This window comes from Melospiza georgiana, chromosome 16 (assembly GCF_028018845.1).
Source record: "Melospiza georgiana isolate bMelGeo1 chromosome 16, bMelGeo1.pri, whole genome shotgun sequence".
NCBI classification, from domain to species: Eukaryota; Metazoa; Chordata; class Aves; order Passeriformes; family Passerellidae; genus Melospiza; species Melospiza georgiana.
In genome coordinates, this window is record NC_080445.1 from 10234738 (window position 1) to 10260241 (window position 25504).

Consider the following 25504-nt stretch of genomic DNA (forward strand, 5'->3'; position numbering starts at 1 on the left):
TTTCAGTAAGAACAGCAGTAACAAGCAGTTTAGGAGAAAAAAGAGTCAGTAATTTTTGTATCAGACTATTTAGGAAATTGAGGGGCTACTTACTCAAATCCAGAACATCATCTGCCTTTATCAGATCTCCCTCCCTCGTGAGTGGTAATTGAGTTTCCAGCTCACCTTGCAAGTGCAGGGACAGTGAACGGAGCATAAAGAAAACTCTGATTGCCTTGAGAAATTAAAGAAAAGATTATCAGAATATTTTTACACCCAATACTACATATTTTAACAGAATCTTACAAACAAATACTGGCTTTTACAATTCCCAAGTTTGCTGTAGTAAATATTTTTAATACATTTAAAATTGAAATTAAAATTGTAATACCTTTTACATTGGAAAAGTAGAATGTAATTTCCAACTTAGTTAAAAAGAAGACATGAAAGAAGCTGAAACCTGCCATTTATTTTCAGTGAAGTAGAAGCAGCAGAGCCTTTGTATCACTGGCACACTTACACAGACTGTGACTGACAGGGAAACAATTACAGGAGCTGTTTATGCAAAAACAATCCTGGAATATTTTTATTTAATCATTATTTAAGACTGATTGTATTTGCAATACTTCTATGCTATAGACACCTACACAACCAACCTTCAGAGACTCTCACATTTGGAACTTAGAACAGTAATAACTTTTCTGGCCAAGTCTAGCTAATATGTCTATAAGTTAAGACAGAAACAGAGGGGATTTCTGCATTTTAATTTGCAGTTCTCACTACAACTAGCCACATGTAACTTTCTCAGAGCACTTAATTTATATTCTCAGAAGGTCTTCATCAGGGCAAAGCATTCTGAAAGCTCTAACAGCTTTCAGAATGTAAGAAACTTTCAACAGCTGCTCTGTGAAATGAATATGATAGTTTTGATTTACAAATTCATGACATATGGTATGCAAAGACCCAAAGTGTCAAAGAACAATCATTTTATTAGCCACATTTTGAAAGGCCCCATTTATAATCCTCTTTCCCTACAAGAACTGCATTTTCAGTACAGCAAATGAAAAATCATTTTTTATTACTTTCGGTGTTCTGCTTTTTAAGAGTTTCCTACACAGTAATTCTGTGGTGTACTGTAAATTAACTGCTGCTTTACAGTAACAGCATTGAATTCATGAACAGCTGCAGTGCCCAGAAACTCCCAGATTGCAGGAAGTACTAGGAAAAACAAATCTAAAGTGCTTTAAGGGAAAACTCTTCACTCCTCTATTTTTAAAATCAACAGAACAGTGGCTCCTGTGAAGTAGAACTGTGAGTGTTTGAGCTCTCTACTGGCAGTGCTTCCAGGAACTTCTGACACAACAGGGATGAAGAGAGGGAACCCATGCATCAGGTTCTTCCATGAAATGACCCCAAAGCAATGGCTTTGAGATGCAGCTGAAATTTAACAGGGTAATCTCATTATGTGAAGCAAAGGACACCAAGGGTATCTAACAAAAATATGATTAATTCATGAGAACAGAGTCACTTCAGAATCTGAGATGATCACTCCCATTTAGGGAGTGCACTCTAATGTATTGTGGATTTACTGAAATTACACAGGATTACTATAAAGCAGTTTTCCTACCAAGTCCTTCAAGAAGAATTCACAGTACTTGGTTTAATATTTGCCAAATTCAGTCAAGAAGAGGAAAATCTTGCCATTTTTGGTAACCCAAAAGTTAAACCCAACAAGGATTTTGTTTGGATTTTTTTTTTAATTTGGAGTGCAACCATCACTCAGCTTTCACTTATCTGCCCCCTTAAACCTCTTCCTCCTAGACTGCCTTAATTTGTATCACATTTATTTCCTAGAAAACGAATGACACTCATCTCCAAACATGCAATCACATTTAGTGCAGAATGAAGTACAGGAGTAGAAAATAAAATCAGAACTTTAGCCTTTGCAAAAAAAATAAAATGAACAAGAACATCAGATGAAATGGAAACTGTGCTGTGCTTCCTACAATACTGACAGCCCACAGTTGGTTATCAATATACTGTGCCTAATGTATTTTATCAGATCTCAACGAAACAATAGAAAAGTTCTGTGGCCTAGAATTTTTTTGGCTGACTTTTAGTTTTTTTGTTAACTTGGAATAAATATGGATTTCTATCTACATTAAAGTATTATGCAACTATGATCCTGATTTCCTCATCTATATACAAGTTCTATGTGCAAAGACACATCAATTTGCAGGGAAGCCTACCACTATCTTATTACATTCCCAAGAAAGTGTTCTTAGTAATTCAAAAACTTCTCACAAAGTGAGATTTTTGAGGGCTTCTCCTAAAGTTGTTAAAGAGAAGAGCTGCCAGTTACAGGGACTTTCCATAGCAAGGAAGTAAGATCCTAACAGTTAAGAACTCATAATATAATCAAAGTTCACTTGCTAGGGAAGTAAAACTTGAGAACTTTTTTGAATCATGTCAGAGCATGTTCAGAATCAAATCTTTTTGCATTTGAAACCATCCTTAGAACCTCATCAGGTTGAGTGGCAGCAGCAATGTCACAAGGGATACCTGAGTCCAGCATTTTGCCATGGCAGGTCAGCCAGGGCAAGGCAGCAGCACAGGAAATGAGGAAATACCAAACCCTGAGTGCAGTGTGACTGGGGAAGGAGCACCAACAAGGAATCATTCTGGGAATTCTTGCTCATGATGGAGATCCTTTCATCCCAAAGGATCAAAAGGAGTATTTGTATTGATTTTTTTATTTCCACCAACAGAAGTTAAGCTATTCCTTATTTAGCATATGAAAATCCTGGAACAGTCATTTCCCACTAATGTGCATTTCTAAGTATCTTTCTGTTGAATGCCTCAGAATTTCAGGAAGCATTTCTGCTTTCTAAGAATAATACTTTTCAAAATAATTCACTGTATTGTATCCGACAACTTGCTGTGATAACAAAAGCTGTGTGGCTTATAAGCAATGAAAATGAACTTTCTCAGAAGATTGCTGGAAATATGTTACTGCACAAAATCATCATTTGGGAAGTGCTGTTCTCTAAGTTTCTTTGCATTGATATAATTCTATTATCTACGTATATTCAAGTACTCTTGAAGGAAAAAAATATCTCTTAGATTTACTGACACTGCAAGGCTTCTGGGACACAGCCAGATAAGGGCCAAGAACTGATTAACCAAGAATGAAAATGAGGATGTTGTCATTCAGGCCAGTATCACCTCTATGGATTGTGTCAGTCACAAAAATACTTTGCTGGTTCTCTCTTCATTTTCAAATCTCTATCACAAATTACCTTGCCAAGATGAGCTCCCAAGTAAAATTAAATTTTTTGCCATGTCTAGAAATATGAGTGATACTAAGCCAGTCAGTCTTCCATGGAGATTCTTACTACAGGAATATAATTGAGACAGCAGATCACAAAAGAAGCTGACAATATATTGAGTGTCATCAAAATGCCTTTGTAAGTAGCTTTCTGTATGGTCTGAAAATTTAAACCCCAGTGCAAGAACATGTTGCATTGACGAGACACAAGAAATCAGAGAAAAAGCTTCTCCACTGGGGCAGGCAATTATTATATATGCTCTACACAGATCTGTCTTCAGCAAGTTTTATGATTTTATGGATGAACCTTCCAATCAAGCAGTTTTCTAAGAAAAGTATTTGTACTCCTAGAATTGCTCAATGATTTTGGCATCACTTTGTCATAAGCAGATGGAAGGAAAACAGTCTTACTCACTCTTCGTGTTCTTTCTACATCTCCACAAGGCAACCTCTTCACAAAGTCAATCCCGGTCAGAGGAGTCCCCGTTGGGGGCAGCAAGATGGAGGCATCCATCATCAAGTATTCTACATTCATAGGTTTCATCTACAGAAATATTTCAGCACTGGTTAGTATACAGAACAAAAAGCATTTGTCTCTAGTTTCAAATATAACTGATTGGTGTATTTTAAAATTCTGAGAATTTTTAATACTGTGTCTCATTTAAGGGCCTTATATGCAATCTTTCATTTAACTCCATGCAACCTCTCATTGTTCCCAGACACACTGCCAAAGTTTTCATACAAATAAAACACAGGAAAAACTCCAGAAGATTACGGAAAAGGTATTTGCAAACACTAAAAACCAAATTCTGCCAGGTTTGATTTCAAGTTTTGACTTAAATTTGTTGTTACTTCAATCACAAGGAAGTTTCTCATAACTTTTTCTCTCCAAACAGAACTTTCTCAGAAGACAGAACATGCTGAGCTTCAGACAGATATAGGAAGATTTTCATATTGTTTAGGGAAAAATAATAAGTCCAGTGTCCCATTTAGGGACACTGAATGTAGGCTGAAGCAATTTTTTTTATACTCGATTTTATAAGTAATGGAATTTTATCAAATAAAGAGCTGTGAAGTTTCACATAAATAATTTATGTAAGTACAGACACAACTTCTGAGAGACAAAAACACCACTGACTTTTTCTTATCCTACTCCCAGTAATAAGTACCCCAGTGTGCTCAGTAGCTATCAGCACTTTTTCTTATCCCTGTGCTGTATCTGGGTTTGAGGATTTGCCAGGGCAGAAGAGATCTCACTTACTGTCATAGTCCTGTATTCATCTTCAAACATATCCAGAAAGATTTCTTCTCCCTTCCAAAAGAAAGAACATGGACATACCATGAGCCTTGCTGTTTGGGGCCCTATTAGGTTTGCTCTGTACAGTGTCTGAAGGGAGGCCAGGGCTGCAGGGCACTGCTGAGCCCTTCAGCAGCACTGCTCACACCTCTGGGAAAACACACTTAGCAAAGGGAGAGATTGCTCTGCAGCCCCTGCAGGACCGTGGTGGAGCAGGTACCAACCCTGCAGCAGGCAGATGTGCTCTGAAGGAGCTGCAGTCTGCAGGAGCCACACTGGGGCAGGGGAAGGTGTGAGGAACAACAGACAGAAGCTGTTCTGGACTGACATCAAATCCATAATTCCCACTGCCCCTGCACCACTCACAGGAGTAGAAGGTTGAAGAGCCAGGAATGAAGCTGAGCCTGGGAAAAGGGAGAGCTGGGGGACAGTTTTAATTTGTCTTTGTTTCTCATGATCTAAATTTATTTTTCTTGGTAATAAATTAATTTCTGTGAAGATGAGACTGTTTTGCCCAAGACTGTAATTGGCAAGTGACCTCCCTTTCTTTATCTTGACATGATATTCTATTCTCCCTCCATCCTGTTGAGGAAGGGCAGTGAGAGAGCAGCTGAGTGGACCTTCAGAAGGCAGCCAAGGTCAACCCACCACAAGTTACTTATTTTTTGTAAGCCACATTGAGCAAACATCCTTCAAGAGAATTCTAAGAAAAACAGGAAGATATTTCAGCCACTTGAAATCTGTCACGGATTTACTGCTCCTTATATAAAAGTTAATGCCTGGGGCTAAAAAATTTAATTTCTTTCATTGTTTACAACACATGTAAAAGTAAAAAGCTGCCAAGGTTTCCAATAAGGAAAAAAAATTAGACAAAACTTTAGATGATCATTTCAGCTATGACACAAACAAAGAGCATTGTCAAAATCAAACACATTCCACATTAGTGCCAATGATAAACTTGATCTCCAGTACAAACCCTGGGAGTATTCCAACAGCCCCTTGTGACATAGGTCAGGGTGGTATGGGAAGGATGGAAAGGAGAGGAATTCTCCAAGAAAACACTTCCTTCCCTATCACAAATTTGGAGGTCCCATCTTAAAAAAGGTGTTTCTTTGGTCACTATGTAAAGACTGGCCTGCAGACATTCCCCATATGTAAAGGACTTTTTTCTTACAGCATTCTGCATATTTACCTTATAGAAACGGCGAAGGAGATGAACACTTTCCTCCCTTGCACCCTAGGAAAGAGAAAGTGCATTTCAGGGAATACACTCACTTATTAGTCACATTAAAAAACCCACTCAAACACTCATACAGAACAGACTGTGTAATAATTCATGGTCTTAATCCTAGAATTTGATAGAATACAGTTCTTGCACCTGTGAAAATGCAGCTTATTTGAGTTTATTATTTATTATTTCAAAAGCACTTTTCTTTACATTATAGAGATGGATAACATACAAGTTTCAGAGAGACAATGAAACACAAAACTGCTGGAGAAGTTACAAGTTAAAATAGCAGAGATGAGAACAGAGCATAGGTTATGACATTCACAGCACAGAGCTACCAATGCAAAGATGTTCTAGAAGCTCAAATTTCACATCAAGGCTGATTGCAACCAGAAATGAAACAAATTGATTCAACTACACTCCAAGACTGAGACACCAGTAATGCAGTGACTGAGAATTTGAAAGAAAATACTCACCTCCAGACAATCAAGGTGTACACTTTTTATGATCCTGCCATTTTTGGAAAACACAAGCTGCTTCAGCAATAGGCAGCCAAGTTCTAAAGTTGCCAAACGAATCTTTCCATCTGTGAAAAGAAAATTTCAACATACAAAATAGTAGCAGTTTTGTTACAGCTCTTGTGATCATTCCATGTCCTTAAATATTTCTACTCTTCCTGCAATTGTCAAACTTTGCTCCTTTGAGTGCTGGTGCTGCCTTACTATGCTGATGGCTATAAAGAAAAAACTGGAAGAGTATTTTAAAGCAGAAGAAAATTTAAAGCAGAGCCATTCAGTAAGAAGGGAAAGATTATTACTATTAAACAGTGAGCCCAACATTGGGTTTTGCTGCCTTTATCAATCTGCAGCACGGGTTGAATTACTCTAAAATTATACAAGGATCCCAGACATTTGGGATGGATGAAGTTACAAGGTGAAAGGAAGCTTTGTATATAGTACACTAATAAGGCACAGCTTTCCCTTGAAGGGAGAAAAGGAGATGTTCTACACAGCATGCAGCAAGTTGAATAAAACATACCCCATTTCCATCCTTCTCCAGCACCTCCCTCCCCAGACATGCCTTTATTTAAATAAATACATATCCTCACTTGCACTCCTTCCTGCTGCTGCAGGTACAAACTCTTCATATATAAACATGTTTTTCATCTCTGACACTTCAGCACAAGCTAACATGCTGTAGAGCAGTTTTGCAAGTCAAACAAACAGATTTTTATTCTACAGACATTCAAAAATTTGATAGGGTGTCAGTTTCTGGGGAAATCCAACTCTACCCATTTACAGTTTTAAGGGGGCAAAGGCAAGGAGGAGAGGTGTGGCTTGAACAAAGATCATTTTCATGGAATAGGTCATGGAACACTAACCCTCGTTTCACAAAAAAAAAAAGGGAAGAAAACCCCCAACATTTTCTGCAGAACAGAAAATACAACCTGAAACAAAAAAAAAAAGGAGAAAATTTGCTACCACCTAGAGATGACAGATAAAGGACTGCTATAAGCAAAGCACACCATAGTTTTCAAGATTATTTCTCAAATGAAATTATTTCTACAAGCAAAGGTGAGACAGATCATATTTTCAGGATGAAATCAATAAATGTAAAACCCCTCAAAATCTCAATTTTTGTTTATTCAGAAGTGCACAAAGTAGGAATTTAGACAACAGATTTGTATAGTTCTGAGTATAAAAACAACTACTCAGCACAAAACCAGAATTTCTGATTCCTCACCAACCAAGAAAAAGTCAATAGTTGTCTTTCACAAACCATATCTACATACTGCTCATCAAAGAGCAGCTGAACAATCACTTTCTCCTCAAAGACAAGAGGCTAAGTAGCTTCTATCTTCAAAAATTTCACCTCGGAAGGAAAAACAAACCCTGGAAAAGCAATACCTGGTTGTGCAGCATAATTCATTATCCTGATGAGCCCTTCTGCAAGGACATGATTATAGGAATTTCTCTCTTCAACATTTTGAGCTGGAAGTTGAATTCTCTCCAACTTGACTGAGTCAAGTCCTTTCATGAGAGTGAAGGAAAAAAATGCAAATTAGAAAACAGGAGTGTGCTCTGAGGCAAGCATTTAATAGACCACAGCAGTTTTCTCAGAAGAGAACAATCAGCAATAGGAAACTAAGCAAGATAGTTTTGACTTTGTATGACAAGGAAAAGGAGGAACAACAAAGACCAAACACATTGATGAATCCCTGAAAATTCTCAGCCTTAAAAGGGGCCTACTGAGTGGCAACACTCAAATCTCAAAGTTGTTGGTGAAATACAAATGATTTTGCTGTTTCTGAAATTCTCAGATTATTTGTTTGCATCTAAATCAAATCAAAGTCAAGCCATACATCTGGAGAGCATAATGGCTAAAGGGGAGAAGATCAAAGTCTGATTTTAAATTCTGCTTTCATAGTTAAGTAATCTGTTCATATATGTTTAAACTAAATAGGAATTTTATTTTATAGTAGTCCTATTTAGTATGCTCCCAAACACAAATAAAATTTTCAGTGACTTGTTATATAAGGAAACTAATCCCATCTTTCTTTAATATATTCCTCTAAAATATCAAAGTTCTTTCTCAGGAAAGGCTGGTTTGCTGGGAAACCTCTTAGAACAATAAACAATTATGGATTGTGGGGATCTTCCTGTCCCATTCTAAAGAACAGCAATAAACAACCCCATAAAGCAGAAGATGACTCTACTGATGTTCTTCCAATCCTGGCCTTGCAGTTAACTCCACATAACTGCATTTACCTTTGTTGTGTGACATTGCATATAAAAGACAGAGAACAAAGAGGGCGTAGTAATCATCTTCAGGACAGTCCAGTGCATTGTAGACCATATCAAGGAAAGGCCTGTGGAAAGGAGTAATTTAGAAACAATTTTAAAAATCTATAGAAAAATGGGTAACCATTTTATTGTACACGTAGCTAATGGAAGAGGCAAATTCACAGTAATGCACATTTTCAGCCATTATAACAAAAGAGTTCTGTTACAGAGTTTCTGTTGCAGAGTACTCAGATTACAGCCGTGCTTTATATTTACATACTGACAATAATTCTGAGTTTTAACCAGATTCATTACATAATACTTTCCCAAGAACTGCTTGTTCAAACAGTTACTGGGTTGTTTGTAGCCTGTTTAGTAAGTACACAGAATCATTGCAGAGTTTGCTTTAAGTGCATACCTAAGTAAACTCAAGGAGCTGCTATCACTGTTGTATAAAACAGACTCCTTTAAAACTCATGTGCTAAACACAATTGAAAAGCTCTTACTATTACAAGTAAGCATTTTTACCAGAAGTTTGGAGGAAGCCAGGTTTTTCTAAAACAAGAGTTTCACTGTCCAACAGTTATAGGAAAGAAATATTAACTAGAAGGGAATATCTGAAGAGAAAAAAAAAGGTTTGGATTGTAGATGGGTTTTGTTTTCCTGAGTTTAAACACTTATGACCTATGACACATATACAGAAAGTTACAAACAGTGCCAAGTTCACCTTTTCTTTACCTGTACCTTGGAAAGACAACAAAAGTCAGTGTAATCCAGAAGGCATTTGGGCAGATCAGATGCTGCTGAGATTAACCTGATATTAGCACAGGCCTGATGGCAAGGCAGCTTCACTTCTGGTCCTAGGATGGCTTGCATCCAGTCAGTAGTTCAAGTTCAGAGCACATTCAAAAATGAAATATATTTTCACAACTGGCCCAGCTAAACAAATGATGTCAGGGTAGTGTCACAGTCATCAGGAGATGACACTGTGTGTGGAAGCCCGAGTGGAAAGGGTTTATTCCTATCTGCTAAACTATACTTTAACAGTGAAAGGAAAAATATCCTTACATTATCTAAATTATATTTAAAAAATACATTAAAAGAACAGTAAACAACCTAAACCCTAAACTGTAAAAGTACTATTTAATATAATTTCATTAAAACCAAAGTTCTACCAGGTGGAAGCTGCTGAGGTATCAGTAGTTATTGCATTAACACCAATATTACACAGTATTAAATTACTTCTCTGATGCCTAATGCATTTTTCATTGTTTTCCCCCACATAGTAATTAGATTAATGAAATTATGAAACTTGAAAAAAAATCATTACAGAGCAGCGAGAGATACCATTTTCATTCCAGATGCTTCTTCAAAGCATCTTATCAGCATTGTCTGTCTCAGCCACAATAATCTGAGGCTGAAACAGCTTCCAAGAATCCCCCTCACCAATGTTCCTCATTTAGATTAAATACACAACAGACCCAGAAAACTTCAGCCTAAGAAAATAGCAACAGAAGCCACAACATAGCATGAGGATTTGACATGCTTTGGAAAAAAGCTTTGCTGTGCAGCATTACATAAAGTGAAGCTAATTTAAAACATGTCTTTAAGCTTAAACTTTCCAGTAGTGAGGCCTATCAAAATAAAATAACACCTAAAATACTTAAGCTTTTTCTTTTGTTTTTCACAGTAGGAAAAGGGCTAAGGGAAATTAAAAGCTTGACTTAGCTTTTACAGCTGCAGATTTTAAACTGCCAACTGTGCTGTTTTCCATTTATTTTTCAACAAGTATTGGACTGTTTTAAAAAGAACCAAACAGTTTTCACAGTAAAGACTATATGGTAAGTATTTTCAAATGTATTTCTTAACTCTGTAAGGCTTTGCTTCCTTTAATTCTTCTACTAAGGGCTTGATAGAAGCAGCAAATCAAATGCCATACAAGTGTTCCTCAGATTATTTATTCTTGTGGAGTATGTCCACAACTGAAAACTGCAACCCACTAGGAACCACTGTCACCACAGGCATTAATGACTACTGCAGGTGTGGAAGCTTCAGTTCCAGTATGGCACAGAGGTCCCTGCATTTTCCACTCCCACATGGTGCCTTATCCACAAGGCTCAGTGATTCCAACCAGTGTAGGACAGAAACTACACATACTGAGGCAAGTCTCTTGAGAAATTTAGCTGCTGCTTCAAATACTATACTTGGCATAATAATACATCTTAAGCTACAGCAGCTAATCCACTGACATTTCAAAAAAAAATTACATATAAAACAAATGCCAGAATTGCCCTATACAAGGTATATCCTTATTTTAAAACGATTTTTAGCTCTGCACATTCTTTGATGTTGCTTATTTTTAGAAAAGATGCAGAATTCTGCGAGACCACATCTGCAGATCAAGAGAGGCCTGAACTGCAGGCATTTGCCAAATGCACTGGCAGCTCACTTGAATTCTGCTCTTTTCAAGACCTGAGCATCCCAGTCACTTTAGTATTCCATGCACTCACTGCCAATTTCTTTCTAAAAGCCATTTGGCACATATTTTAGTCAAATTATCAATAATATAGAACAGTGTGTTTTAAAGCCAGTTCAAGTCAAGGTTCAATTTCACTTTTACAATGAAATTAAATGTTATCTTTATTAATGAATGTAATCTAAACTACAAAGCTATAATGAAGACAGAACGAAATTCTGGGAATACCAGGCAGCATTTCCCAAGTTTAAAAATAAATTTTAAATCCTATCAAACACGTGCATTTCCCCAGTGGACACATTTACAATTATTTTTGTGTCAGGCACATTTGGTTTCTTAACATTCTATTAACAGGAATGCAAAATCCCTAGTGAGAAGTTGTGTTAGGGGTATTCATTACATCCAAGCTTAAATTTTGAAGTCAGGGCAATTTCTGCTCCCAGAAACACTTATAAACTGTATTTCCAGTAGAAGTTTCCAATAACCCTAAAACATAGTAATGGACCCTGGAAACAGTAAAAGGTTACAAGGGTTTGCCTATAACTACTGTTACTAAAATTCTGCCCAACTCATCTCTGAACTGACGAAATTTCCTTGTTTTTTCCTTATAGGTGCAGACAAAAATGGACAAATGCAACTATAAATATAATAAATAAAACTTCCATCTTAATTTAGAGGTTTAGAAAATTACAAAATGCAAAGATTTGTATTCTATTTTTGTCATGTTAATATTCTGTAATTTAACTTTACCAACTTAATGCAACACAACTGCCTAAAGGAAAGCACAAACTAAAATGTAACAGGATCACTTCCAAAACCAAACAGTAGAGAGACTACACTCCACTTTTGTATTGATTCACTCACTTGTGATCCAGAAAAAAACCTGTAATTTTAACTTGAAGCAGATTTGAAACATCCCTTTAAGAAAAGCAAAAGATTTAAGGGGAGGATAGGTAAGGAAACAATTCAGCAACATCTTTTCCAGTTCCTTTATACCTGTTCCAGTTTGTCATGTCACTCCCAGAAGCAGCTGCACTCTTTTCTTCATCTGTTGTATTCTGTTCTGTCACAGCAGAGATGGACAGCTCTGACAGCTTACACCTCTCCATAATTACCATCTCTATTTCTAAAAAAACCAGAACATACCACCAACATTTGCTATTTTCAACAAGATTATCACAAGCTCATCTGTATTTTCTGTTTGGTATTAAAAGCATTTCATGCATCTATAGGTAAGAGGTGTAACTATTACTTCAGAAAGGTGAATGAGAGATGTGGGGCAAATTTTCTTCCCAGTAAAGCCAAGAATCTGGCTTACATTTCTTTAAGGAGTGTAACACTATAAAAAATGTATACATATACATAAAATATGTAAAGAAAATACACATATCATTTTGGCAAATAAGCCACAGTCAGCTCCCTTCCCACGCAAACCACAGGAAGAAAAGCCATAGAACCTCTTTCTGAAAAAAAAAAAAAAGATTTGTGAAAAGGCTGGTGAGGCTGGGGCATGGGTGGACATCAAGTTTCACTGAGGGTGCAACAGCCTCCACAACTGCAGCAAACAGGACACCTGGTCCCCAGTGCTTCTCACCCACTGAGCTTCAGCAGAACAAACAAATCTAGCCTTCCCTTAGGAAGCTGAACAAAGATTACAACTAAATGCATCAGTTTAAATAGTAGATTATTTCATATTTTCTTCAAAGCATGGAGGAAAATATACTATCAGTTATTTGGCACCATTTAAGGAAAGCCTTCTCAAAAACACTGTTTACCTAAATCTAAACTCAGTCACGTTTGGACAGGACTGTCAAAGAATGACACCCTTTCTTTCAATTGCTTGCAGGCAATCCTGCCACATTTTTCTCATTTTATGTTTAATTCTCAATTTACGTTTAATGTAAGTACTAGGACTTACTACCCTTCTAAAAGTTAATAACCATAAAATAAACAGTTATAATATGCTATAAGACCACTCATCCTATAAAAGCAGTTCTTAAGTTTGGGCTACAACAAAAATGCAGAAAAAGTCCAAGTAAAAAAAATCTAGGAGTCAAAGATATTTTCAATTATGAACTATTTAGTATCATCTTCCATCATGTACTGTCACTTCTAGCACACCAGTTAAATTTTATCATTGAAACACAGATAAAATACTGCTGATTATCTTGCAAAGGTGAAGTGGCTACAGCTCTCCCTTACCACAAAAGGACAAGTTACAAAGCTGTCAAGCTTGCTTATCAAGCCATGCACACTGAGGTGCAAGGCATGCATTGTGATAAGGGCCAAGGCCTACAGGCAGATATGAACACACTTCCACAGCTTTAATGAGATTAGAAGTACATGTTCTCACAGCTTGACTTAACATGAGAAAAAATCCAGCAAAGCCTTAAACAAATGTCATAGTCCCGTGCTCACCTAGTGCAGCAAGAGAACAAATCATGCAACTAATCACAACCAGCTCCATCAGTAAACAAAAGTACCTAAATTGTAAGCACCCTTTTCTTGCTGGAATACTCACCTTCATTTTCAGTGTTTGTCCTTACACCCTTTGAACTTGCTTCTGTACCTCTACTTTTATCAAGGTCATCTTGGTTATCTTCAGATCCTCTCTCCTCTTCATCTTCCTCACCAACATTTTTATAGTTGGGTCTTTTCTGCATCCTCTTCTTCCCTTTCTGTTTGTTAATTTCAAGAGACCTCTCAAGTGTTTCTGTGGGTTTTATGAAACATCTGATACTTGACTTTGCCTGTAAATTTGAACAGTGTACACTGAGTTTCAGCACAGAATTTTTAATTGAAATTGATAAAGAAACTTCAATTCATATAAAATGTAAATCAGCACACTATCCACAAATCTCAAATCCATTTTAAAATACAGAAAGTTAATACCAAATCATCAGTAGCACAACTTTCCCCAAAGTAACTACCCCAAATATCTATCATTAAAAAGTAGGCCTTCTTGAGACAGGACAATGCAGAACTACCTAGTTCATCACCACAAGTTTTAAATTGAAGGTGTGAGACATATTACACATAAAATTCAGACACCTTTTGTAAAAAGGATAAAGGCAGCAAAATCCTACATGTATGTTGACAGCAGCTATTAATATAAATACACCCCTTTTAAAGGTGCAAGGACTTTTTTAAAGCAGCAAGGACAAAATCCAATGCTCTATGCTGTGAGATTTTTGGGTTGGTTCCATTTTTGGAGTCGCATGCTTCCCTCAATATCAAACTAATTCCTGTATCAACCAGCAAGAAATGACAGTCATTAACCTTTTTTGGGCCTCCAGACATGACTTATCAAGTCTGGAAAACACAACTTCATTTATTAGACTTAATTTACTTGTGTTTTACACAAAGTTATCACAGGATAAGATGGCAAACCAACACCTCATTTTCTTAAGTATTAATTAAATTTCAGAACAAGTAAATAAATTTAGATAAATTTCTCCCAGATGAAATGAAGTATTTCCAATAATTTGTCCTAACAACACAGAGCAATGGATTCTTATAGAAAGTGACCAAGATGCTACAAGAAGCTCTGCAAATAAAAGGAGTAACAAATTTGGTTTTTAACAATTCTGCAGGTTGTTTCTGAGCTGTGCTGTTTGAGCTCCCCTCTGCCTGCCAGCTAATCACCAGAGTACAAAATAAACACTAATCAGCCAAACCTCACTGTTACTGAGAAGTGAAACACATGGTTTGGAGCTTTCTGCCAGGTTTGACCCAAACAGGACAGTTACAGAAACCCCATTAACTTCCAGAGCTCAAAACCTCAAACAGATGCAGCTCACACTGCCTAAAGGGTTAAAAACTTAAGGGCAAGCAAGAGAAAGAAGTAAGACTAGAGTAAATACCAAACTGATTACAGTCTTTGCCTTAGGTGACTCAGTACAACAAGCACTCAAGATGACTGCATCAAACAAACTCTGGGGAAAAAGTTTGAAAAAATCCTTCCCTTCACTTAGTGAGGAACATCTTTGCATAAGAGATTAGGAAAATATCAGGGAAAAAGCTGTCTACAAGTTAAAAGGCCAGAATGATTCTCTGAATCTGGCATTTTGCAAATGCTTTATAGAAATCTTGCGTAAGTGAATTTACACTTGGCACTGAAACAAACCACATAGTGGGAAGACTATTTTACAATACCAAAAAATCCCCATAAATACAAAATTCACTACACTTATATCCCCCGATAACCTCTTGGATGCATTTTTTGTGTGATCCAACTGCAACACAGGAAGGTTATAAAATGAGCAGGCTACCTTTATTGATGGCTTCTGGCCAGAAAAGTGATAAGAAAAGGGAAGAGCACCTGAAGTCCTATTATTTAGGGGAAAAACAGAAAAGTAGCATGCAACTTGCATAACACATTTTCCCCTTTCTGCATTCACTTCTTACTTCTGCATTGCTTCCTAGAATCTTGTAGCTACTTCTTTATGGAGAAAGCATGTACTTAACAACCTTGCATTTCTCATGTGCTCAAGAGCAAAGTACCACAAGACACCAGCAGACAGTGATGTGCTTGTAAATATTGAGCCAGAGTTTGCTCCAAGAAGGAATGCTGTAGAAAAAACCCTACACAAATATTCTGTTCTGCTAAAGGCAACAAGGCTGTATCATTAAAACGTTCTAAAATTAGATTTAAAATTATTTTAGATAGCATTTGGTTTATAAGTTGATCATACAGGTTGAGGTACTGCTGGTTTATATCTTTAAAATGTCTTTTAACCACATTTTCAATAATGGTTTATCTTGTGCAATGTGTGATGGTAAAATAAGGCAATAGCAGTAACACCTTTTACGGGAAGGAGAAAGTAGGTTAAAGAAGAAACATGCACTAGGTAGAAGTGGCCCACACGTGAATGATGCAGGAAAACAGATCTCACAGGAAGTAAGGTAAACCTTAGTGTGATATCTAACAACTTTAAATACATTCTGCTGTCTATACATATTCAGCTCTCATTGTGACATCAGAGTATTTCTTCTGATTATGCCCAAAACCAGGGAAAAATACAGGGAAAAAATATGGAATGATGTGGAGAACTTGTTTAATGGAGCCTAGGCAATCACTACTGCCCAGTGATGTTCAGCAGATCTCCATGGGTAGGTTATTGCCAATTTGTAAGATATCACCAGTTACAACTGCTGGCCATTTTTTCCATAAATTGATTTACAGTAAACAGTATCACTTGTTCCTCTTGTGAGAACTACCACTGCTCTTTGCCCTAAATAACTCAGGGTATTTTGCATTTATACACAGCAACTGTGATGTTTCTCAGCTTTTATTTTTGTGAAGTGTTCTTTACTCAGTGTCCCAGCAAGAGGACTCTGTGTGTAATGAACTCAGTCCTTACTCCTTATCTCATTCCACTTTAATTTATCTTATTAGAAAGATGAACAGAGATATGAGGTTCTACATCTGGGTTTACAAACTATGTGCTAGTTAGAAACTGACAGTTACATTTCAACTTAAACATATCAAGACATCTCAGTTACAACAGATGAGCAGTGATAGGTACAGAGCGAGGGTTTAGAAAAAGCTGCAGTTCACCACAATGCACAGATTCCCCACAACAACAAGCTTAGGACAGTATCAGAACAGTTATCAAGATGAATTAGAACACAAAGGAAGTAGTAAATGATAAATCTGGGTCTGATTTAATTAAAAAAATTCTACATTCAGACTAAAAATAAATTTTAAAAATTGCTCATCACTTCTATTTAACAATTCTAAACTAACTTCTGAAGTAACTTTCAGTATTCAATAGAAGTTGGCAATTTCTTTGTAACAGAAAATACCACAGCAATAACCCTGCAAGGATCCTGATGTGCCTTCATTTGCACAGCTGACCTGAGCCCCCCTGCACTGAGCTGTATCAGCAGGGAAGCCCAAGCAGCAGTTCCCACACAGCCCTGCAGAGCAGCTCCCCCCATGGCTCCCCTCCCTGGCAGCCACAGAAGCCATGGAGCTCTTCTGCTGGACACTGCACCCCACTCCTGCACATAACCAACTCCCCCAGTGGGCAGTCTGGGCTTTCCTCTCCATGTTCTCACTAAACAATATGGTTGAAGTTACTACAAATTAAGGTTTCTCCCATGGAAGTTTTTCCCTTTACCCACTGCTCTGCACTCCCTGGAACACAGCTCCACCTCTGGCAGCTTCTCCAAGGGTCTATTCCAGAAGGCCAGCACCCTTCCTGTTCAGTACCTGTTCAGGTATAACAGAACCCCCAGTTTACATGTCAAGAGGACACATCTTTAAGACCAGTAAGGAGCAGCAACCTTAGTAGCATTACAAAATTAAGAGATGAACAGCATTCTATAGGAAACCCCTAATATTCCTGACATAAGTGCAAGCACACAAAGACAGGCTATAGGTATTTGGTAACTCTGTACAGTAACCATGACAGGAAAAGAAAATCTCACTTCTGTAACAACTGGTACTCCACCCTCTTGCCACAGATTTCCTAGCAACAAAGCTTCTTCTGCACAAGTGACACACAACACTCAGTATGCACTTAGCAGAATGTCAGACATTTCCTAACATAAGTGATTGCTTTATCTTAAAGTAATCAGCCAACTCTATCATTCTAACGTAGTTTTTTCTAAAAAAGGTTAGATTCTAAATATCATGATCAACAGAACAAAACACCAGAACCCAAAAGCTACCAGCTAAGATCATTCCACACAGTTTCCAATGCCCAGTGGGAAGAAATCTGGAAAAGTTGATGTATCTTGGAGGAGTTGAAACATATCTCCCTCCTTGAAACTCCCAGAGATACAGCCAGTGCTAGGAAGGAGGTGAGTAAGAACCAATCTATTGCTTGTTGTAAATTAAACATTCAGTCAGTAACTGCTGGCCAGTCAGTTAGTAGAGGACACATTCAATTTTTGGACAGAACTACAGTCAGGTGCCTGTTACAGTAAGGTCATGCCCCCCTACTCGTTACCATGCCCAAAATAGGCCTCTAAAAGGTAACAAGCATTACACAAACTGTGAAAGCCACAACAAAAGGGAAAATATTAAAAACATGACACATAGAAAACCAGTAACAGCATCAGCATCTAGCAACATCTCCCATGGTTAAATGTGAAGGTAGAAGGCCAATGACAGAGTAACACTCCCTTCTCACATGCTCACTGATGCACAGCTTCCAGAGATGATCAGTTTTACTGCTAAAACACTGGGAATATTCAGATGAAAATCCTAAACCTGGTATTTTTTTAGGTCTCTCATTTCTACTACAAGTTGCACATTGAAATTACACAGGAAAGGTGTGGTGAATAATTTTTATTTCACTACCAAAGCACAGATAAAAACTGAACACAGAAGACTGCATTACAGAAGTGTCCCATCAAAATGATAGTCCAACAACAAAAAGTCTGCTACTGCTCTCATCTCCTAAACATAAACACCTTGGTTTACCAGTTTCCAGATACCTGCCTTTGATTTTTAAAAATTTTCTTTGCCTTAAAAAAAAAAATTACAAAGTTGGCCACTTACGGAGTTTTTCTGTATATCTTGCTCAACCTTAGAAGAAAACACTGAGAGGTCCCCATTGAGTATAACCTCAGCCAAGGAGTTCACCAAAGGAGCATAATGTATAATCAGAAAAACCTATTGAAAGAAGAGCAGAAAAAACATCAGACATATTTATACAATACAGTTTCACAATTTCACTAGTTGAACATACTTTAGACCTTGCTAAGTGCTGTCTTTAGTTTACACATAAGTGCAACTGGTAACAGAGAGTTCATTAAATCAATTTAAAACAAAGGAGACAAGGGTATCTGACCTGCCTCTACCTTTGAAGCTACCTAGTTTTACTAATGCTTCATATTCTTTCCTCCTTCTGAGAAGTGTAAATTCTCTCTCTTCAACACCTTTGAAAGGGAAGTTGTGTGATATTCCAGCAAGGAGCTCATTAAAACCATTCCAGAAATTTATTTTTCTTTTAGAAACAACAAACTGATTATGGTGCACAGCATCCCCAGACCTTCCTGTGTGCCAACAAGTGGCCAGACTCCAGAAAGTTCTGTGCACACAATCACTGTGCAGTGATTCATGACTAAAGGCCATGCACTAGGCTGAGCTGGATCAGAAGAAGCTTTTCTGGCTCTGAAATTGCAGCAAATCAGTGTCAGCTACACAATGGCTGCAGAACACAGGAGTAAAGACCATAATCCCTGGAGCACTGAAGCATTTAACCACAAGCTTTGGTGCTTTACCAGAGTTCTGTGTTTACACTGACTACTCCATTTTGAGCCAAGGCTTACAAGTCTGGGCCAGCCAACAACTGGCTCCTGGACAGAACCAGCTCAGGTTCAGCTGCAATAGCTTTCTGTCAGCTTATATCCATTCTCTTCACAGGAATATCAAGGCTGGATCCCTTATCAGTGGTTCTAGCTGAAAAATTCCCAAATAATTCCTAACTCATTAAACCTAATCACTGCTTTGAAAATATTTAGCTAAATGTTCTCAACAGGTTTTCTGATTAAAGTCAGAAGCATTCCAGACCTCCAAAAGGCAAGTGATTATTAGCATGTAGTGGAGATCTACATAAAACTTTAAAGTCACAACACATTTCAAAAGTGCTTTGAACAACCTCCAAAACACTCGAGCTTCTGCCAATTCAGCAAGTGTTGCTTGACCGTCCGCAGGCCTGCTCTGGTTCAAGAACAGCACAAAATCCCTTTGTCCCAGTGGCTGAGAAATCCCAGCAGTGCATTTCCAGGTGCTGGCATCAGTCTCTCAAGCACTTGTGTCTAATACAAGAGTAGTGCCTAGAGCATATGCCAGGTGTCAGGAACAGAAACAGTCAGCAGGGTCTGGCAGATCTCATCCCACCCCAGACAAACGCCAGGTTAAAAGAGGTGGGAGAAGATGTTTTTCTGCCAGTCACAGCAACAGTAACTTCATTTTCTATATCACATCCCATTCTGATACACAAAATTTGTTCTCTGTTCTTTATGACTACTTCCATTTTCTTCTTTAAAGAGAATGAAGAACATAGATACAAATCCTGAAGTGATACCTTGTCCATACTTCCACTGAAAACGAAGACTTTAAAAGAGATCACAACTGCATGATGCAGATCCCTTTGCTTACAAGCAGCTGCTGCTCCCACAGTTTTATCTGTGGTAAATAACCCTCACACCACCACAATATTTTAGACTTAAATTAAGGAGCATCAAATATTTTCCTAGGAAAAAAACTCCAACCCCATGCTTCTAGCAAAAAGATGAAATTATGGGCCAGACCACAATGAAATGAGTACTAAAAAAAATTCTAAGATCAAAGAAAAAGTAGTACAAATTCTATGAACCTAAGTCAAAACTATTTTCAGACAATGTAATATAGGTAAATCAATCTCACAGTAATGCACTGAAGACTACAGGGACAACAGATGAATTTTCTCTACAAAACAAAAAAAATCTACTGTAGAATTCTTAATTTGAAAATTAATTCCAGAAGGAAAAAGAGGTGGAACTGATATGAGTAAGAAATAAGTACTTAATTACAGATTTAAGCTATAGGCATAACGACATTCATATTGTGAATTGTGAGAAAGTGAGATTTTGGTAGTGGTGGTTTTTGGGGTTTGGGTTTTCAAAGAGGAAAATTCAAACCCGAGATTTTCCACACCTGAAGCAGATTCAGAATGCAATAACAGCATCTGGGTAAATTTCATCTGCCATGGCACCAAGCTCTGACCCAGCATGCTGCACATCTATTCCACTTTATTGGTCAGGGCGTGTACACAATTTGAAATGCTCTGAAAGTTACCCTGGGGAATGGGATTCACAGAAAAATGACATTAACTCAAATTGTCTGCCAAAAATGTTTTACTTTCTTTTTCTTAATGAAAACTGAAAGGTTAGAAATTTGCTTTGATGAATTTTCTTTTATGGTTTTGCCAATATGATGAAAACACACTATTTTATAATTACAAGAGTACTGCAGAATTTGTTCTGAAACAGGACAAATATTAAAATACTTACTTGAGAAAGAAGATAAAGAGAAACCTGGAGACTTATTTTTGGACGCTCTCCACCCTACAGAAAAAGTTATGAAAGTGCTTATTTGTACAAAGAATTTATATGGCTTAATGTTTTATTTAAAATCAAACTTGTGTTGTTCCACATCCTGCTACAAAATATTCAGAAAGCATCAAGTTCTTTAACATTCACTACTTGTAAACTATTTGAAATGGAGACTCTCTGAATAATCATACCTCTCACTCTTCCTTGATTAAAAAATTGCAATTAATTACTGTCTCTCGTGGTCACTTCAGTAATTTAAACAGGTGAGCATCTGAGAAGTACACTGGTTTTCACTATGCTACCAGTTCAAAAACTTTTCAGTTAACATTCATTAAAGACTGCTAATTAGCTATTCAGATAGCATGAAATATTACCCACAACAGACAAATGAATGCAGGAACCTGTGCAGGTTTAAAAAATACTTTCTATTTCACAAAACCCAGTTTTAGTGAAACCACCACTTAATTTAAAGGCTATGCTTTAAACATAAATTCAGCTTCATCACACTAAAACACAGCTTCTCTACAAATAGAAGAAATGAGTATCAAACCCAGGAGTCTGTATTTTCTACATGGATAGATTTTTAGACCATGGCAAATTTGCTTTTTCTGTTTTTGCCAGAAGACAAGTTAGCTTATCAGAAAAGGAAATCACACATCTCCCAGTGTCACAGAAATTCAAACCCTGTTCCAAATTTGCAGTTCTTCTTGGTCTCCAACACTGTGAGCTTTTAACCACCATGTCACCCAAAGCAGCATTTCTTTGGTGTGCTCTTGAATTGCATTTCAGGCTATTTCCTCTACAGCCACCCTCTTTAAGCTATTTCATGTAAACCACACATCATATACCCAACTGCCCAAATCACTCTGCACACTGAAAGCAAGCAGCACCTTTGGGAATTCACTGTTTGCAGGTATTAGCTTACCTTGTCTTGATTTACTAAGGAATACACGTAGAGGGGAAGAAAGAGCCTATTAAGTAGGTGGTCTGTCAGCACATCATTTAAAAATTCACAGTTAATGATAAGGATATCATTAAGGTAATGCAAATGATCAAGATGTTCTGCTACCAGGTCACTCAGTTTGCCCCTATTTCTGTGCCTGAAAAGAGAGCAGAAATAAAAAATTACACATGATCAATTGTGATAGGAAAAAATAACACACATCCCTGCCACAGATCAGCTGGCTCAGGTAGACTGCCCAAAGAAGATGTTTCAGTGAAGCCAACTAATGCAGCTGTTAAACAGCTGCCTGTATTTTCTTTAGGATGCACACATCAAGTTTTTGCCCCAACTTTTCACAAGAAAACTTCGTTTTTACAAAGCTTTGCTTCCATTGCCAGTGTTTTCATAAGCCAACTACAAAAATGAGAAGATTTCTTTCCCAAAAATGAAAGAAGAATTAGGTGTTGTATTTAACACCTACCTCTTCACTTTAGGAAAGCAAGAAACACATGGCCACTCTAAGGTGGGGATGGCAAGACAAACCAAGAACAACTTGAACCAACAAAGTATTTCTGTAGCTGACAGGGGAATATTACACTGTCATGTCAGGTCTGACAGCTCACAATCAAGTTCATATTTCTAGTTTAAATCTTTTTCCTAGAATCTTTTCAGAAAGCTCTTCTAATGAGATGACACAAAGAAAAAAGGATGTTAGAAAGACAAAGTTTATAAGATTGAGAAGCACAAAATGTCTGTTGTGTCTTCTGGATATCTGCTATTTTTAGCAGAAGAAAACAAAGACAAAGAAAAGGCTCGGTGCAAACACTAATTTACTTGTAGGGATAGCAGCACAGATCAGGCACACAGCACTGTTTCCTTGAAGAATCACTAAAAACCTTAAAGAGTGAAAAGTCTGAACTGCCTACATGGGAAGATATCTAGAAACTAACTTAACTGGACTACTATAGACAAAATGAGCACACCATTGACATCTGGGAAAAGCATTTGCTTTCAAGAAGCAGCATTGTAAAAGCTTACTCTTCATCAGTCTGCACACAGTTATCCAGCTCTATCACGTGGCTGCCAATAAACCAGACGAGGTTGGAGAAATAAGGAACTGCAGTTTTATCCCGAATGTAATGCAGCATAGGCTGGTTGTCCACTGAAGAGAAATCATTACAAAGAAAAATCAGTTGCCAATATTTTTTATTGCTTTTTAAGAAATATAATAAAATATCTTTTGAATTTGATTACATGCTAGTTTTCCATATGAGTATACACCTGACACAATCTTAGGCATGAAATGGAAATCTACAAAAATGCCACATCAATTCTTATCTGGCTTGAATGAGCCTAATGTTGATATATTTACAGATGTCTGAAAAGAAACAAATCTAGTGGAATTCAGAAAGGTTCTTTTAGCATATTGTTTATTAAAAAGAAGAGAGAAGCGCAAGAATAAAGCAGTAATGCTGAGAGTCAAGCTAGTTAGACTTACATGACACTGCATTAAGGAACACAGGAATCATCAGTGAAGGAAGGGCAAAAGAAACAGACAACAGTTAACAGGATTAGGAACTGGGATAGTGACATCCTCTAAAAGGGTTTAAAATGCTAAAGCACAAAGCATCTAAACTAAAACATATGGGGTAGCAGTTAGAGCAGAATATATGCAAACAGGTAGTCAGAAAATTATCAAACCTGAACATCTGAGCTCTGCCTGTAAACTCTAACCATTATATCACTACAACATTCAATGAAAATTCTAGAAAAGTAATTTTTAAAATAAAAATACTTAGTCGCAAAAATATATCACAAATAGGATATGAAGCCTATAATCTACTCTTTTTTTTTTGAGCTCATATTTACCCTTAAACAGTTCCTTCAAGTAGAAGTACCAAGTGCTCATTTCCTATACAAGAAAAAGTGTTGCAGCCAACACTGTAAAGATCCTATTTGCTATGCAGGCTATCCAGTCATTTGCAAAGCAAACAGCTCATTGTTTTACAAAAGACCTCATATGCCTCTGTGAAGACTGTCAAATCACTTCTTCTCTTAACTGCCAGAAAGTTTTGTAAATTCAACATGTAATTTAACTTAAAATGGACTAAAGAACAAGAAATCCTGCATGAACATATTGCATAATACATATTACCTTATAGCATGCTGATTTCAGAGGTAGAAGTTCAGAATAAACAATTTTTTTAAAGAGAACACTGTGAACAGTTCATTAAAAATCTTAAATATCCCAAGAAAAATTTAGGGGGAAGTGACTTTTGGACATTGGGTTTTAGAGAACACATTCTCAAAGCAATGCTAACTTCAAAGTTCAGCCAGGTTTCTGATGTTCCTGCTGAGTTTTGAAGACCTCCAACAATAGAGATGCCTCAGTTTCTCTGGAAAAATCATTGCAGGGCCCAACTACTCTCACAGTGAAGCTTTAGGTTTTTTCCTCACATCCTACTGGAATGCCCAGCAGAGGAGTTTGAGGCTGTAGCCTCCTGGCCTTCACTGAGCACCTCTGGGAATGGTCCAGCTCCTCTTGAGACTGGAGTGACTGCAGCACCTACCAGTTCTACAGTCATTTTAATGCACTTCCAGTCCAAAAGGGAGTGAAGGGGGTTACTGCTTCATACACCAGAAAGCTCAATTTCATGAGTAAAAGATAATTTGTATTCTTAAAACATACTGGTTTTGGGGCTTTGTTTGTTTACTTTTTAAATATGGTCACATTCTGACCTCTCTTGGAAAGGAAGCTAAAGTTCCTTGTGTATGCCTGACACTTTTGGGTTTTTTTTTTAAACCAGTTTCATTGGTGAGAAAATAATACTATTTACAAGTACATACTGCAGGTTTGGGATAGTTGTCACAAAAGTAAAAAATGTGTATCTGAAACTTGTCAACATGCTAAGCTTTTCAGTCTCACAAAACAGACAGAAAACCTTCACAAATAAGTGAAAATTAAACTACAATGAAAGCAGATTTGCACACATACCTTTTTTAATGTATAAAAAGCATACCTTTGTAGACATTTAAGGTTATAGTCCTAACAGCAATCCTGACCATGCTTTCGGGGTGGTTAAAAAATTTAATAGCTTCGGTGTACAAAGCAAAGTCATTAGTGTGCTGCAACAAGAGGAAAGAAAATATTTATTCATTAAATATGTACAGAATATGGCTTGGGATTCTGTATAAATTATGTTTTCCCTATATTAACTTGGTATCTTTACCTTCTACTTAAGTAATCAAAATGATTTTACAATGCACATTCAGCTGCACGTGTAGCTCGGCATTAAAACGAGCTGCTCTAAGCACCAGAGCTTCCCAGAATAACTGCACACAGCACACATTGCCAGTGCTTTCATGCCCTCTTCTGGCAGAAAGCAGAGTGCAGAGAGGAAAAACCCAGCTCAACTT

At 37.3% G+C, this 25504-nt stretch overlaps 1 protein-coding gene across 5 annotated transcripts in view; it reads right to left on the bottom strand.

Moving 5' to 3' along the window:
- The window catches only part of CLEC16A (C-type lectin domain containing 16A), a 58045-nt gene that overhangs the window by 24011 nt on the left and 8530 nt on the right, over nucleotides 1-25504 (bottom strand). For 4 of the 5 annotated variants that reach the window (XM_058035308.1, XM_058035304.1, XM_058035305.1 and 1 more), the window contains exons 5-18: nucleotides 25108-25213; nucleotides 23126-23249; nucleotides 22070-22244; nucleotides 21103-21156; nucleotides 18605-18718; nucleotides 13613-13841; nucleotides 12088-12217; nucleotides 8601-8701; nucleotides 7740-7862; nucleotides 6309-6418; nucleotides 5797-5841; nucleotides 4569-4619; nucleotides 3723-3851; nucleotides 94-214 (exon numbers count right to left, since the gene is read on the bottom strand). In XM_058035308.1, coding sequence (XP_057891291.1) covers nucleotides 94-214; nucleotides 3723-3851; nucleotides 4569-4619; nucleotides 5797-5841; nucleotides 6309-6418; nucleotides 7740-7862; nucleotides 8601-8701; nucleotides 12088-12217; nucleotides 13613-13841; nucleotides 18605-18718; nucleotides 21103-21156; nucleotides 22070-22244; nucleotides 23126-23249; nucleotides 25108-25213 — 1612 coding nt within the window. Of the gene's footprint in view, nucleotides 1-93; nucleotides 215-3722; nucleotides 3852-4568; nucleotides 4620-5796; nucleotides 5842-6308; nucleotides 6419-7739; nucleotides 7863-8600; nucleotides 8702-12087; nucleotides 12218-13612; nucleotides 13842-18604; nucleotides 18719-21102; nucleotides 21157-22069; nucleotides 22245-23125; nucleotides 23250-23585; nucleotides 23795-25107; nucleotides 25214-25504 lie in introns of those variants that run through there. The other variant, XM_058035306.1, reaches the window with a different exon arrangement.